Source organism: Mesoplodon densirostris, chromosome 8, assembly GCF_025265405.1.
Source record: "Mesoplodon densirostris isolate mMesDen1 chromosome 8, mMesDen1 primary haplotype, whole genome shotgun sequence".
NCBI classification, from domain to species: domain Eukaryota; kingdom Metazoa; phylum Chordata; class Mammalia; order Artiodactyla; family Ziphiidae; genus Mesoplodon; species Mesoplodon densirostris.
The window spans coordinates 36,232,459-36,248,856 of NC_082668.1; the positions used below are offsets into that span (position 1 = coordinate 36,232,459).

The following is a 16,398-nucleotide window of genomic DNA, read 5'->3' on the forward strand; positions in this document are numbered from 1 at the left end:
AATCTACATACTCTCTCAGGCAAATAATTTTGCCACTGAATTTATGTATTCTCTAAAAACTGTGTGCTGTAATTTCTCCTGTGAAACTTGAACTTAGTGGTAACACTGAAAACTCTTCTGAGCTGTAGAGTTCACAAACAAGGGGACTTCTGAAAATCAATCACCAAAAACAATTTGTGAGAAACTTGTGTGTTTCTCAGCATGACTGGGTACAGATGGGAGTTCCTTTGCCTGAGGGGCTGTAATGAGATTAAACTCTGGTTTGGGCTGATCTGCCTCCAAGGCTTGGGGACTTGGTTCTTGGAAACAAGGAACAGACAGAAAACTTCTTTAGGAGTTATAAAGGTTTGTTGGGAAAAGGATGAAAAAAAAATCCTTTTAACAGTTTGCAATGAATAATATTAAAATTATGCCTCATATTCTTGAGCTAACAAGGGAAATCCTGGGGCCTAGCAACTCTTCATATTTTTTCTCACAAAATTAGATCAGTTAAGATGGCTCAGTATTTTCAGGAAAATGCGAGAGCAATGTATTAATCAGTTGAATAATTATTATCTATTATTATCTTTTGCTATTTTATGGTTTGTTTAGGAAATTTGGGAGTGACTCTTTCTCCTTTGCTTCATTTTTTTGGCACCTGGGAGCAATGTGGAATCCTAGCCCACCTGTGCCTGAATTTTAGGTATAGGCTCTGAAGCAAGTGTGGTTAAAAAAAAAAGTGCCATTACATATTTTACGGATGCTGTCACTAGAATGTCTGCTGAGAAATGAAAATGTTACCATCTCCAGACACAAGAGGGCACTCTAAACAGCGTAGGTTACAGCATCAAAAGGGAGGGATGGAGGGAAGGAGGAAGCTTAGTCAAAGGTACTATTGAATTCAGGCATCTCCCTAGCTGTCTCCGTTGTTCCCCCTTCTCCCCGCCCCTCACCTCACCCCACCCCCGCCTTGCCCTGGGAAAAGAACTGTCCAGGCCTTGGATTCCCTCTTCTCATGGTTAAATCGAGATTGAGGCTTTCAGAGTCAGAATTCCCAAATCTCTTACTTCAGTAAAAATCTGCATGTCGCTTTCCTCTGCTAACTCACCTCATTAACTTCATTTGATGTTGCTTCCCTAAGAATGTTAAATTAAAATCTCGTTTTCTGATGCCAGCGGAATTGAACTGAGCTCTAAATTGGATATAGTATGGGTTTCTTATTTCTTCCCCACGGTATGCGGGCCTCTCACTGTTGTGGCCTCTCCCGTTGCAGAGCACAGGCTCCGGACGCGCAGGTTCAGCGGCCATGGCTCACGGGCCCAGCTGCTCCGTGGCATGTGGGATCTTCCCGGACCGGGGCATGAACCCATGTCCCCGGCATCGGCAGGTGGACTCTCAACCACTGCGCCACCAGGGAACCCCCCCCACAAACTCTTGTATGGCCTTTATTGAGGGTGAATTTTGCACCAACTTATGTTTAACCTTCTGAGCCTTGCTGTACTCAGCACCCCTAGAATAGGGTCAACGGCACAGAGCTGGAGTATGTAGAGATTCTCAAACGAAATGTAAATTTGGAATGTAATTGGGAACCCAACAGGGAGGTTTTGCCTTTAATGGATGGAGCCTTGGTTGTACAATGTAGGTGAGTTTTGAAGTTATTCAATCTTCACAGGTATCAAAATGGTTTAACCTCTACTAGAGAAGTGTTTAAGAGAAAAGAATCTATTCTTCTAGGTACTGTGCATTAAGTAGAGAGATTAGAGTGCCCATAGCCCATGGATTTTTTTTTTAAGAAGTTTAAAATATCTTAAAAGAATGGCAAAATTCAACCCAGATTTCTAGGATCACACCAATGATTCCACCGGAACAGATGTAGATATGTAATATAGTATTTCAATGGACTGACACTGGCACTAAAATATTGAAACGACTATTTCAAAGATGCACATTGGTGAATGCTTACATGCCCAGGGTCTACAAGAAAGGCAAAAATCTAGAAAAAAATGTAAACAGGTCTGAATATTTCTTAGCATTCTTTTTTGTTTCTTTTCAGTGACCCGGAGCATTTGCTACGTGCTTAGGAATGTGGCTGAGCTTTCTTAACCCCAAGAACAGCATAATGGGTGCATCAAGGTTGAGGGTGGAGGGTCCACCCTGACAAAGGCAGATGTACTCCTGACCTGGCAAACCCATCATTTTCCTGTTGCAATAATCATTTGACTCATCTTTAAAGCTGTTACGTTTGAACTGACATTTTTCTGTGGTGAGCCAAATCTTGGTACACAAAATTTGTGCAAAGTCCTCCTGTCTTATAAAATATAAATCCAGGGCCTCAGATGGAATAAACGGAGATTGCAGTCCTGAACATTTACCTTTCTTATTTGAACGAACAAACCTTCCTTCCTTCCTGGAATGTGACTTCACATTTAAAATTCCTACTAAACCTAGAAAAATGGTACAGATGAACCGGTTTGCAGGGCAGAAATAGAGACACAGAAGTAGAGAACAAATGTATGGACACCAAGGGGGGAAAGCGGTGTGGGGTGGTGGTGTGATGAATTGGGAGATTGGGATTGACAGATATACACTGATGTGTGTAAAATAGATAACTAATAAGAACCTGCTGTATAAAAAAATAAAATAAATTCAAAAATAAAATAAAATAAAATTCCTATTAAATCTCTGGGTACACCCAGAGACCTCAGAAGTTTCTCTCCAGAGAGAGCAAACATCCTCCCTGCACTTGGCGAAAGAAGAAATGGATGCTTGCGTGGTGTGCAGGCTCAGGTGCTCGGGGCTGCTCTGTGGAAGAGAACCACTGAACCTGGGCTGCCAGAAAAAATGTTAACTTTGAGTTGAAAATAAGCATTTGAACTTGAAAGAGGCCAACACATCTGTAGGACACATGGAATTTCGATGGAAGCAGTGGCCAAACTGAGCTGCCTTGCCCTCCAAGACAGGGGACTTGGGGCTCCTTGGGGTGTGGGCCCCGGTGTCCCCTCTCCCTTCCTCAGATAACAGGAGCCCTGCTGCACACAGCCCCTGTGCTTCTGGGCAGCCGGCCACAACCCAGCTTGGGGGTGGGCTCTGATTAGTCTATGCTAATTAGCACATGTCATTTGCTGATTGGTTGAGGGACAAGCCTACCAGCAGTCTGGGCCAATGATATGCAAGACCCTCGCTGGGACTTTTGAGAAAGACACTTGCTCCACGTGGACGCTACCTGGAGAGCTTCTCTTTTCTTCTGGACAGTGTAGGGGTGGACATGACTCTTAGGAGTGAGGCAGCTATTTGCCACCATTCTGAATACAACGTCAGCCTAAGGAGAAAGGGAGAGCTGAGATAACCAGGAGAAAGGAGCTAGAGTCCTGATCCATTTGGACCCAAGCATACTTTGATACTGGGCTTTGCAGCCACTAAACCAATACCTTTTCTTTATTGTCTAAATGAGGCTAAGGTTTATATTACTTGCAACCAAGGTTTCGTCTAAGACGATCGGGGTGCACATCGATCTATATGTGTGTAACGAACTGGCAGGGCCATTGTCAGGCATTGTTTTTTTCCAAAAGGTTACCTGTCCCGAGAGAAACAGTATTGTTCAGAGCTCTGTGCCACAACTTCTAGTCTCTAAAGTTTTCTTGAAAGTGCTACCTAGTACACTGGATGATAAAGTGGGCATAAATTTAAAAGGAAAAAAAACAAGCCAGGTGTCAAATGCAGCATATTTTAATTGGTTTCAAATAAAGCAATATATGTATATATATATTTTTCAGAAAAACACCAGATGTTAAACTCTAGAAAAGCGCACGTGTCTTCAGCAGATCAAGTTTGTCTGATCAGTAAGAATTTTGTTTTCAACATGAACTCTCTAAAGACGATCTATGGACTGACATCACTGCTACAACATAGGTTGCTACTGAGCCTCTGATCTTTAGCCACATCTTGATTTTCCTAACAAATGAGTAAATACTGCCTGGCTAAAATGCTGCAAAGTCTTGATGAGAAAAAGCGCCAACAGATCAAGCAAAGCCATGAAAGTTATGAAGCAAGCTAGAGCTGATTATTAGAATTAGAAAAAATGATTAAGAGAGGATGACACAGCCGTACAGGATTCGGATATTCGGATTGACTCTCTTTTGGCAGCGAATTGGGTCAGCACCTCGGGCAGGGAACAGAAACTGAATGAAAACGGCTTTTTTTCCCCTCTCCTAGCTCAGGCCACCAACGTCACAGCTGGGACGGAGAGAACCGCGGCATCTGTGGAAACTTCTATTCTCGTGGGGCAGAGATTGCACTGTGAAACCCTGGAGACGTTTCCCCGGAAAGGCCTGGCCTCCGAGTTGTCTGCAGCGTGCTGCCTTCGTCGGGGCTTTTCCGGATGGGCTGCGGCCTCGGGGGTCTTGGTTCCCAAAGAGGCCTCCTGGTTTTTGGTGCCGCCTTTGTTTTTGGGACGGAAGCCGTTGTGTGGCTGTCTTCTGTGTTCATGGCGGTTGTTGCCTTTCCCCATCGGATCAGCTTCGTTACCACTGCCCTGGGGCTTTGCAGACCCATTTAGCCTGTTGTTGTGATACTGCGGATTAAATCTTCGTCTTTGGCTAGAAGACCCATTCTACCAAAAAAAAAAAAAAAAAAAAAAAAAAAAGAGGTAAGTATTAGATGCCAACAAACCTCAGATGACATCAGTAGACATCAGGGAAACCAAATCTCTAAGTCACAGGTAAGCTTTTTTACACCCCAGAAGAATGTGACAACATGCAAATGAGGTCAAGCTGATAGAATCCTCGAGCTTAAAAGAACAGCGGACTGTCTTGTAAATGGAACTCCAAGAAAATAAAATCACTGATGTTGAAAGAGAGGTTACAGAAGTGTAAGAGAGACAATTCCAGAACCAGGCCAAATAAACCCCATAAAGAATGCCTGAAATAAAACAGAATGAAATGTAACACAGAGGCAGGGAAACAATGATTCTCTACCATAAACATTTCTAGGACATTCCCTATAGACTATGTATATGAATTCTCATGACATATATGAAGAAAAACATAAAATTCTATTTGTCATTTTTCATCTCTGAAGCAGCTTTTCTATTTTATTTCAAAACAAATACCATAGTTCAGAAATCTTATCTTGGGTAAATACAGGGATGAGGTGTCTCTGGTAGATCTTGGTGAGATGTAGAGGTGATGTGTATTTTCAAAGAGATAATTAGTTCTTTTTCTAAACTTTTTGCAGTTCTCAGCTAATGAATTTTGAAGCATCAGACTGAAAAACTGGCAACGCTCAACAAATCAGCAACCAAGAACATAGATGGATAAGTAAAAAGGAAGCAGTGGATTAGCCAGCCTGTGTGTCTTCATACAAGGGAAAGATGTCTGAACTCCTTGAGGTCAATAACAGCCAACAGGTATGTAGTGCTTAAGTGTGCCAGGCACCAAGCGAGGCACTTGACCTTGTGCCACCTCATTTGTCATTGCCATCACCTTTTAAGAGAGCTTCTATAATGCACTTCATTTTATCGATGAAGATAAGGAGTTTAAGGGACTTGCCCAAGGTCTACAGTTAGAAAGTGGTGGAGCCATTCTCACTTCACATATTCCCTCCAGACAAGATTCATAAGCAGGTTGTTACATGAACACAGACCTTTTTTTGAAAATCAAACCTCTATTACTAAAATGTGTAATTTTTTGAGTTACAAATATATCAAGTTCTTAATTTGTGCATTGTGACTGGATGGTATTGGTTTAGGGCAGATGCGCCCCTAGTAACTCAGGGCCCAGGGCAAGAGTACATAGGCAGAGGCCCACATACCATGTGTCTGAATATTTTCTCTTCCTACCTTTGGCTCCATCCCACATTGTGAGGGGCCGTGCCCACAGGAATGTGGACGCTCCAGCCTGCTCACCTAAGCGTCGTCTCCACCTCCACAAATCATCACCCTTTGGACCTACGGGTGCGCAAACTGGTAGTGTGGTCAGCTCGGCCCTCAAGGTGATGCATCCAGGGAAGTAGTCCAAACAGACCCTGAGAGTAGGCTTGGGGCTATCCGGGAATAGAATTCCAGGATCTCGAGTATTTGAAGCACTTTCCAGAAGGGAGAGTGCAGATTCTGGGTAGTCACATCTTGGTCTCGCTCCGTAGGGAGGGCCATGGGCCATGGCTGGGGGAGGGCCATGAGGGTTTACGCTAAAGCACAGGACCCAGCACAAGGGCCCTTCTGAGGCTCAGATATATGTTTAAGGTTAAACAGGCCATCGCCTGAAATGCTTTGCTGAAAATGATGAAACAGTGAACTGAAAAAGTATCTACATGGACAGCATTTAATCTGGCCCCCTTTACTTTTAAAAAAATTGTGACAGAGAAATTCAGACTAAATTTTGGACTTAATTTTAGCAGGGGGTTTAATGATAAGCAAAGAAAAAAAGCTATGAAGCTGTATTTAGACAAGTGAAACAGATTTGATTATGATCTTGAATCTATGACTGTATGAAATACTCCTTGTCCAAGTGCTATTTTAAAGTTCATGAAGACATCTGGGGCCAGAGAAATGCCTGTCAGAGTCACTAATGAGAATTCTAAAAGACCAAGACCACAAAATCCAACAGGGCACTTGTTAGAAAACCAGCATTTTGGAATGCTTAAAAAAAAAAGTCTCTTTATTCAAGCTCTCTTTCTGAGAGCTCAGGAAAAATGTCTTTATAGCATTCCCAGCTTCTGAATCATCAAATCCCATTTCTTGGTCATTCTCTAATGATAAGGAGGAAATCACTTCTCAAGGATATAGTGGAGAAGCAGAAGGAGAGAAGCCTGTCCTCTGGATACTTCTATTTTTAAGGGTCATAGTAGATAAGAATTAATAATGTCATTTTGAAATGTATTCTCTTTACTGAAAGCCCAAGAGAAGAAAGAGCAGTTTGAACTAACTTTGGCCTCTTACAGAAAAACTAGACATAAATGGGAGTTAAAGGATCATAAAAAACATGCCAGGGGGCCTCCCTGGTGGCGCAGTGGTTGGGAGTCCGCCTGCTGATGCAGGGGATACGGGTTCGTGCCCCGGTCTGGGAGGATCCCATATGCCGCGGAGCGGCTGGGCCCGTGAGCCATGGCCGCTGGGCCTGTGCGTCCGGAGCCTGTGCTCCGCAATGGGAGAGGTCACGGCGGTGGGAGGCCCACATACCGCAAGAAGAAAAAAAAAAAAAAAAAACATGCCAGATTTCTTCTCACTAATGGTGTCAGTGGCCAGGTTCTGAATCTTGTTCCCATGTCTGTGTGAGTCCCTTCCACATGTGGGCCAGTTACGAGGACCTGGGTGGCACTCAGGGCATGAGAAGCACCGTCTCATTTAGGTGGACTCTTTGCTGATGCTGTCAAGTGTGTGAAGACCACTTCCTCCACAGGGGACAGCGCCTATGAAATGGGGACCGGATGGACCAAGGGAGCTCTGGGAGGCCGGACAGGCAGATGGAGGCTCTGGAGGTCGGGCTGCTGCTGGGGGTGGGCGGAGCCTGGGTGTGACCAGTGGAGGCTGTTTTCTTCCTCTGCAAACGAGTGGTTTCTTGCCCAGGCAATGCATTAGGGTCTGCGGGACTCCTGGAAGCAGGGCAAGGTGGCCTCCCTGGAGCAGTTTACCTGCTTATTAGCCGGCACAGCCTGGTGAGAGCTGTCAGCGGTGCTGGGAAGGTTGCTCGCCATTTTGGGGTTTGCTGCTTTACCCTCAGAGGGCTTGTTGTGATTGGATGATTTTCTGGTAAAGTTACTCTGTTTCCCAGAGGTGGTCGCGTGAGCGTTGAGCAGTGGCAGCAGGGAGCTGCAGGGAGTTCTTGAGGAATAGTTGTTCTTTGGATGTGTAACTGCAACAAGAAAGCACTTGGTGTTAGGGGCTGTGCCTCAGTAACCCATTAGGAGATGGAGAAATTGGCAGAAGTTTCATAAAAACATTAAGGTTTTTTTTTTTTTTTTTTTAGAAAGATATCGTTTGAAAAAGCACCGAGGTGCCTGGAGACCAACAAATGTCTTCTGTGAGAATCACTGAATAGACTGAACAGCATCATCATTCAGGTTGGGAGACATTTGTAGGAAACAAGACAGATCTGAGCACCTTTAATATTATGCCTTAGGTCAAGAACCACCGAGGGAAGAGGGCTAATGAAACCCCGAAGTGCCCTCTCAGCCCTGTCCACAAAGGTACGCTGCCTCTTGGGCTCCCCATTACCAAACCTGTTCTTGCCGATCTTGTCATATCCCTAGACCAGTTGGTGTTGCAGAGATGCAGAAAAACCTAGAGGTACACGGACACTTGGCTGGTCAGAGCCACAATATTTTGAGAGCTTCAGAATGGGGTGATGCCAGGTGTCAGGAATTTTGTCACCCCGGGGTGGTATATATCCCCTGACCTTACGGCCAGGCCTTCCAGCCAAAAGATGCCCCAAAGAATCTTCTATATTCCATTAGAGTTACATTATCTGGCCTTTTATCAACTCCATTTTCTACAGCCCCACTGCAAATCTGCAACAATTCCAATGCTAAAGTCCACACAGGCTAATCAGACAGATCCCCGGCAGGGCTCGGACAGGTCTGTTCAATTTTTATTATCACCCTTCCCGCTGGTTTTGAAAGGGGTGGTTTTTGATGGGATGTTTCTGTGTGATTATGCTGAATCAGGGCCAGAGGGAATCAACTTAACGATATAATCATGACTTTCCTCTCATAGTTCACCAGAATTTGACTGCCGGTCTGGACAGCAAGACCTCTGAATCTTAAAAAATTGTCACCAGTTTTTAAAAGCAATTTTCTCTGCTACCTGTGTTGGATCAGACTTAATCCTAGCATTCTTCCTGAGGATTTGGAGTGTGAGTAGGGATCCCAGAACATTAGAAGTGGAAAGCACAGGGAGGTATCTCTAGTCCCTTCATTTTACAGGTAAGGTGTGATGGCACGTCGGGGACTGTCCAAACATGATGAGGGGATTTTAGTGACTCTTTGCTAACTAGATTCACTTTCATAGGGGTCATTACTATTTCCGGTTCAGTAGCTGTGGGCTTTCCATGTGCTCTCAACAAAGCTGAGAAGAAAAGGGCCTTTCAAGGACTCTTGTCTCCAACAAGGGAGGCTGGCTTCCAATGTGGACACCTGGGATTTGGTAAGGGACGGTTCCTCCCACTAGGTGGCACTGGAGTGCTCTGGAGGACAGCAGGTGACGCTGCACCGCCCTCCCCTCCTCAGATGGTGGCAGAGTCACTTGGCATCAGGGTCTTGCCCATTATCAGGCTGGAGTGGAAACCAGGATGGGCAGTTAAATTTCCAACTGTGAATCAGATCGTCTGGTTTTCTAGAGGTGAGGCAAAATCTGGGGGTGGAGAATGGCAAGTGGGGGTAAATTCATAAGGGAGGGAGTGTATAAAAAATAATAATTTAAAAGAAGTGCAGTCAAAAATTCGGATAATTGCCAAAGATATGTGAGCAAGGATGCTCACAGCAGTGTTATTTTAATGGTGAAAAACTGGAAGCAACCTAAATGTCCACAATCAAGGGACTGATTGTGCCAATTATATTTAAATAAATTATGGGTTAAATATATTGACATGGAGAAATATTAGCCATATATTGTGAAATGATAAAAGCACAAATTCTCTTACTATATATGTATATTGCATAGTATAGTAAATGATGTAGTATAATTAAGTATACTATATAATTTACACAGTAGATTATATGTGCATAAAAAGTGTGATGGAGCCACAAAAGTAACGTCATGTTCTATTTTATATAGTTTGTAATTTTTAGATCAAGCTTATATTTTTTATACTCAGAAAAAAATGCAATTTCCACATTGAAAAAAAAAAGTGAAGCCAAATCTCAATTTGTCAGCTCACTACGAGGCTGTAGATATTGCATGTCCTTCACCAGTTGTTCCTTCCTCCTTGTGGCGTCCTTGAAGCCACTTTAGTGCTAATTCCCACCTCCCCTGGTGGGTGGGCTGGAGCAGGGGAAAAAGGATCAGCCAATTTTGTTGCATGTTAACTGCTCTAATTAAGGGAGAGGCTCAGTCAGGCACTGCTGAGCAGCGTGTGTGACACACACACACGCACACACGACAGCTGGGCCCTTCACGACAGTAGCCCATTGTTCTCAGGCTCATTAGGGAGACTCCCTCTCCCTGTAACAGGTCTCTATAGAACCAGGCTGTTTGAAATCAGAGAGGCAGTTGACCTGGCAGTGCTTAAGAAAAGTTTGCGAAAGGTATAAACTAGATGACCTGTTCCGTTCCGCTTAATAAATCCTGGGGATTTACTGATGGGCAGTGGCATTTGAAGACTCGAAGTTCGGATCTTGACATTTTTAGCGACTTGTGTCATGACCTTAGATCATTAAATCTCTTTAGACCTCACTTTAGCCCCCTGGGGGACCGCACACCTGACATTTCTGATATCAACTCCAAATAGCACCAGGCTTATATGCACACAGAATTATTTAGCAAGTATGCAAAACTCACTTTCTCCACAGAGCATGATTTGGGCCTTTAGCTGTTCAATGTCACAGGAGAACCGGGCAGCTTTCCCAAGCTCTTCATCATATTTACGCTCGCTGACAAAGTGCTGTAGGGAAGAGACAGGAGCCCCATGATGACAGAAATGACTGAGGCATGCTGCAGATCCATTCTCTGGTCTCCCGCCACCACTGATGACGTGAAAGCATCCCCAGGTGGGGAAGCATGCCAGCTCTGTCACTGGGAGGCTCTGTTAAAGCAGGCTTGGTTTTGACCTGCCTGGAGCACGATCACCTCCTTCTTCTGGGAAACACGTGTGGGTCCTGTCTGTACAGGCAAAATGTGTGTCTGGACTCATCTACTTAAACCTTTTAGCACCCCACGCCCTCCTTCTAGCACTTCCTGTCCTATTGTAAGTTACGGGATTGCCTTCTGGCAGTCTTCCTAATCTGGCCAATGGCCTCCTAAGGTATCACCCCTCATGAGAAAGCATGTCATCCTTCCTAGACGTCCGTCTCCATTTTAATAGGGTGCCAGGAAGTCCAAAAAGCCTTCAATATCAATAACTAGAAACCATTATCTTGAAATGTAGAATTTCAAGTGCTGTTAAAGGAAGTGGGAAAGAGATTACTCTTCAGTTCATTTAAAATTAAGATCTATGTGTAGATGACAGAGTGAGCAGAAATAACTATGAGTCAGTCCCTCTGTGATCTACCAGGGAGTTTACCACATGGCAAGAGAGACAGATACCACAAAATACAATGTAACGTAGAATGTAGTAGGTGCTTTAAGAATATGAAAGAGGAAGAAATTATTTCCTACTGAGGGGAATGGGTAAAGAGTTATGTAAGAGGAAGCACTTGAGCTGGAACATTAAAAAAATATTGAACACTTACCAGACATGGGCCAAATTCTTAACAGTTAATCTCATTTTCAGCTGATCACATTATTATGAAATCAGTACTATCATTTTTTTTTTTTTTTTTTTTTTGCTGTACACGGGCCTGTCACCGTTGTGGCCTCTCCCGTTGTGGAGCACAGGCTCTGGATGCGCAGGCTCAGCGGCCATGGCTCACGGACCCAGCCGCTCCGCAGCATGTGGGATCTTCCCAGACCGGGGCACGAACCCGTGTCCCCTGCATCGGCAGGTGGACTCTCAACCACTGCGCAACCAGGGAAGCCCAGTACTATCATTAACTGTAATTTACAAAGGGGGAATCGAGGTTCTAAGAAGCTAAGAGAATATATAATTTATCCAAGGTTGCAAGAGCAGGACTGTTGCACTCCAAAGCCTGTGCTATCAACCATTTTACAATGAGTGGGGTTTTGATAGGTAGAAGTGAAACCTGGAAGATGAGTGGATTTCAGTTGACCAGGAAGCTGGCAACTTCATAGTTATCAAAACAAGTGTGTGTTTGTTTGTTTTGCTTTCCAGGATGTTCTTCTGGGTATCAAGATGGGTTCTGCCAACCAGCCCCATTCTCCATTCTAATCTCCTTTGGGACCAGGGAACATCTGTGACATTAGAAGTGCATCTGTGTCCACAAGACGAAGGGTTTTGTTCTACTGAAACTAATTAGCACTGGCCATAATAAATATATACTGGAGTCCAGTGGTGGATTTTATTTTGAAGGGAAGAGGAGACCATAGTGGGGGAGACCAGACCTGCTCTAATAACTCTGGTCTCAGCGTGAATGACCAGGCTGGAGGGAGACAGTGGATGCAGAAAGACTAGTCAGGAGGCCACTGCAATTGACTGGGTTGGAGGAAACAAAGACCAGGAGAGCAGGTGAGAAGGGAAAGACCTATAGAACTTCTCAGAACCTTCAGGGGAAATCCTCATCCCCATGGGGCGCTCTTTTACACTTAACCAGGATGGATGGGACCAAAGTCACTTGCCACTTTCTACCATACCCAACCAGTGGTTATGCTGGGATGAGCAGACAATCCTACTTATAAAGCTGGCAACAAATATGACTTCAAAGTACACTAGTTCCCTAAAAGTCGGTCAGAAGCTGGAGTGCGTGTGCATGTGTGTATGTTTACTGTATTGGGGAAAATGAGGATAAGGGTAAATTTATAAAGTGTAACTTCCTATTTTGTTGTAGATACTTGTTTTTGCCTTTCTGGTAACAATTTCTCCTTCTGGTAACTGTACCCCAATGCAGTTTCCAAGATTCACAGCGTTGGTGGGTCTTTCAATCAAGACCTCTCTTGGCCAAATGGTGGATGTGACCCAAGTGGAGGCCAATCAGAATCTCTCTGTTTGGGATTTGAATCCAGTGGGGCGGCCCAAGGGGTGATGACAGCTGGAGGTCACTCACTCTGATGGTGCCCTGAAGAGTGTCTGGTAATTACTACTGCCAACATTTCTGCCCAGTTATAATCTGGAGTCTTCAGAGCACACTCTGCTTTGGTGAGCTACTCTCATATCCTTTCCAATTCTACTTGTTCTTGAGGTTAGCCAGGATCAGCTTCTGTTGCGTGCAACTGAAGAAATCCACTAAATACGTATTTGTGGGTGGTATTCTTAATAAAAGGGCAAGTAAGCTTGAAAAGGATATAGGAAAGAAGTCTCCACATATTGTACATTCTTTAGAATCCTTACTGTTATACTAAGTTCATACTTAGTGTGTGTTCACATGTGTGTGTGTTTATATACATATGCATAAATTACATATGGTGAAAATAATGTCCCCCTTCCCAGCTATAAGTTATGGTTGAATACATTTTATTTGGGTCAGTTCCACTGGCTAAAAAAATAGCTTGTACCTCTCCTCTGTAATGATATAGCCCTTCAACACATAGTATACATAAATATAGTGATAAGGTGGTTCTTTAACCTTTCTGTATTCTCGATTTCAACCCTGTGAAAGACAGCTGGGTGTCTGATGTTACATCTTCAGAGAGCAGCACTCTATGTATGCAGAACAGACAGAATGGGGATCAGAACTCTGGCTCAGGGTTCAGGCTGTGATATTTTAGAACTGACCTTAATTTCTGCCCTGAGTTCGGCCAGCTGCATCTCTGCCATCTGACTGGCTAGATCAGTAAGTCTCTTTAGTTCTTCTGCTTTCTTTTGACGAGCAGTCAGGATTTCCACTGCCAGATAAGAAGGAATAATACATTAAGGCCAAAGATGTAAACATATTCAACGACCTAATTTCTTGGATCGGTTCTCTCTCCGCAGACTGATCGCTTTGTTGGGCCATGGCTGTTTTCTGAGTTGGTCACTAAGCTGGGTTGGCCCTTGGTGCTCATCACCAACCACTCATTTCCTTATGTCTTTATTCACCAAGCCCCAAACCAAACACGGTCCTTTCTGATTCACTGTACACCCACAATCTTCTTCATTTTCCCCACTGGCATCTGATCTCACTTACTTAGTTTGGACTTTCAGATTTGTGCATTACTCAGAACAACTATCTCCAAGAAGAAAAAAAAAAAAACATTAAAATCCTATCTGAATGATAATGCAAAGACAGTGAGTCCACTAAGCAAAAACCATTATTCTGTAGGTGCTGTACTATTAAATTCTAACAACATCAGACCCTCTGAACTTTAACACATATTCATTTAGGGCAACTAGCTGTGTCATTGAAAGTTGACCTAAAAGTTTTCCTTTATTAGCTTTTTGTGAGCTAAAAAATGCCTCTGCTTTTGCTACTCTGCAGATATGTTTCCATTTTGCAACCAGAGAGAAGTTGCAAACCAGAGTTTTTGTTATAAGTGTCCACAATGGAAAAATTTCAAGGGTGAGTCAAAGCTTGCTTAAGCTGAATTCATGTGCACTCTTTAGCATCTGCACATGCAGCGAAGTCACAAGGGAATTCTCGGCATCACATTTCACACACCTGTCAGATGAACTACTAAAGGTTCAAGTAGATGTAGGAGCCCACAGGTTAATTGTCTGTGTGTGTGTGTGTGTGTGTGTGTTTCCCAAAAGACCATGGAGCTCAAAGGCAATGAATACAAATACATTGGGTGAGATTTAAACAAGAAGTTTGATTTTATAATAGAGAAGATTTGTAGTTCTCTCATTCCAGTCACATATGAATTGTCTTCATTTCTTTTGGACAAAGATTTTGAGTGATAACAAAAGAAAAGTCCACCTAACTAATACGATATGCACATGGAATTCACATTCCATTCTTGGCTGAACAAGGGTCAACTGCTTTATTAGACCAGATTCACAGCACAATGCCCAAACAAGGTGCTTTCTGATTTTAAGAGTTCTTAATTTATAAATGTCAAAAATAGTTGCTTCAAAAGCCCCAAAAGAAGTTCAGAATCAATCAAAAGTTAAGATTTCCTGCAAACCATAATCCATGCCTCAGACAGGATGAGAAATATCTTTTTATGCTGATACCAATGTTGAGATGTCAATAAAATAACTAATCTATAACTCATAAAGCCTAACCATCTGCCAAACTACTCTAATCATGCTTTGATTATTTACCGGGACGCCCCCTGCCTCCCATTTACAATTCCAGGTAGCTGGGAAGAGACTGAATTGTGCCTGGTAGCATTTCAGAGTACAGAGAAGCTAGTGAAAAACTTGTCCTGATGATGGGAGTGAAAGGAATTTTCATCTGAACATAGAAAATGTATTACTGAGTGATGTCCCAGGTTACCCAGTCAGACCAGAGGTCACAAAAAGGTAGCCAGCTATCACTTTCAGTGACAGGGTACATATATTTTGTTTGGTCCACACATTACTTTTACAAATAAATCACCCACACTTGAAAGTTAAGTGATTCCATTCAAAAGCTGGATTTCTGGTTGCTCTTAAAATATTGTTACTTCTGGCTACAGCAGGCATCTCTAGTCCTGGCAAAAACTGCACATTTAGTTCTTTGTGTCCAGGATACCTAGGGCCTGGTACACAGTGGGTGCCCAATATGTTTGCTGAATGAAGGATTCCAACGAATGGATCAGTGCATTACTTAAAATGAATATGCAAAGAATGAATCAATGCATTACTTAAAAGGAATATGCAAAGAAAGGCAGAAGTTCCTTTTCTACAGGGGCCACTTGAGAATATCTAGGACTCATACCTTTGACTGATTATTTATTTCCCATTATAATTCAACATGTGGCTGGGACTAAAGCCTGGAGAATAAGAAAATGATTCTTGAGTAGGAAGATGAAATGAGGTACTTTCCTTTTGCAAAGTAAGATAAATAAGAATGCTGAGGGCCCAGCTTTGATGAGCAGCTAGTAAAGGGGTCAACAGACCCTGAGTGACTACATGGATAAACAGATCTGACTTTTCTTAACAGATCATTTGTGGGACTGGTGACAATTAGGGGTGATTGTTCTTTTTGATTAAGTAGAGCTTGGGCATTCATACCGAACAAAAGATTTTGTAGAAATAGATATAAATGGGCCCTAAAATAGAAATGCAGGTGCAAGATCACCAATAAATTCTGAGTTACACTCATGCAAATGTGCATGGGAATGAATACTTTGCATCAGCAAGTGTTGGGATGAGTTTTACATATAGTCTCATTAACATTTCAAAGACTTTCATTATGAAAAAGTCCTAAAACTTGAGATCCAAAGCCAATATTCTCTGGGGGGAAGCCAACATTTTCACCTCAAAAGCATCAATCACAGAAACAGAAAGCAAGACTGAAACAGATCAGTTCCTAAAATTCATTGATCCTATAATTTAAAATAGAATAATAAGTATGTTTTGAAAGCACCATCCTTTTGGAAATTTGTAGAGGGAGACAGTCCCATATGGCTTTAGATTTTCACTGCATTCAACACTCGATTAGTATTATTTATGTAGTTTTATAAACAGTATCTGGTATGCTGAAATCCATTCGCTCAGTAGGATTTATAATTTCTTTCAAGTTTCTGGAACACATTAGAAGCTTGTTCTTATTACTTGAACCATGGAAAATTTTAGGGCTTCTCGAATAATGTGT

At 43.0% G+C, this 16,398-nt stretch overlaps 1 protein-coding gene across 4 annotated transcripts in view; it reads right to left on the reverse strand.

Moving 5' to 3' along the window:
- Nucleotides 1-3,689: 3,689 nt before the first annotated feature.
- Nucleotides 3,690-16,398, reverse strand: part of SPATS2L (spermatogenesis associated serine rich 2 like) — a 177,172-nt gene continuing 164,463 nt past the window's right edge. For all 4 annotated transcript variants that reach the window (XM_060107040.1, XM_060107042.1, XM_060107039.1 and 1 more), the window contains 4 exons: nucleotides 13,455-13,564; nucleotides 10,469-10,571; nucleotides 7,606-7,826; nucleotides 3,690-4,588 (listed from right to left, as the gene is read on the reverse strand). In XM_060107040.1, coding sequence (XP_059963023.1) covers nucleotides 4,193-4,588; nucleotides 7,606-7,826; nucleotides 10,469-10,571; nucleotides 13,455-13,564 — 830 coding nt within the window. In that variant the 3' untranslated portion in view covers nucleotides 3,690-4,192. The remainder of the gene's footprint in view (nucleotides 4,589-7,605; nucleotides 7,827-10,468; nucleotides 10,572-13,454; nucleotides 13,565-16,398) is intronic.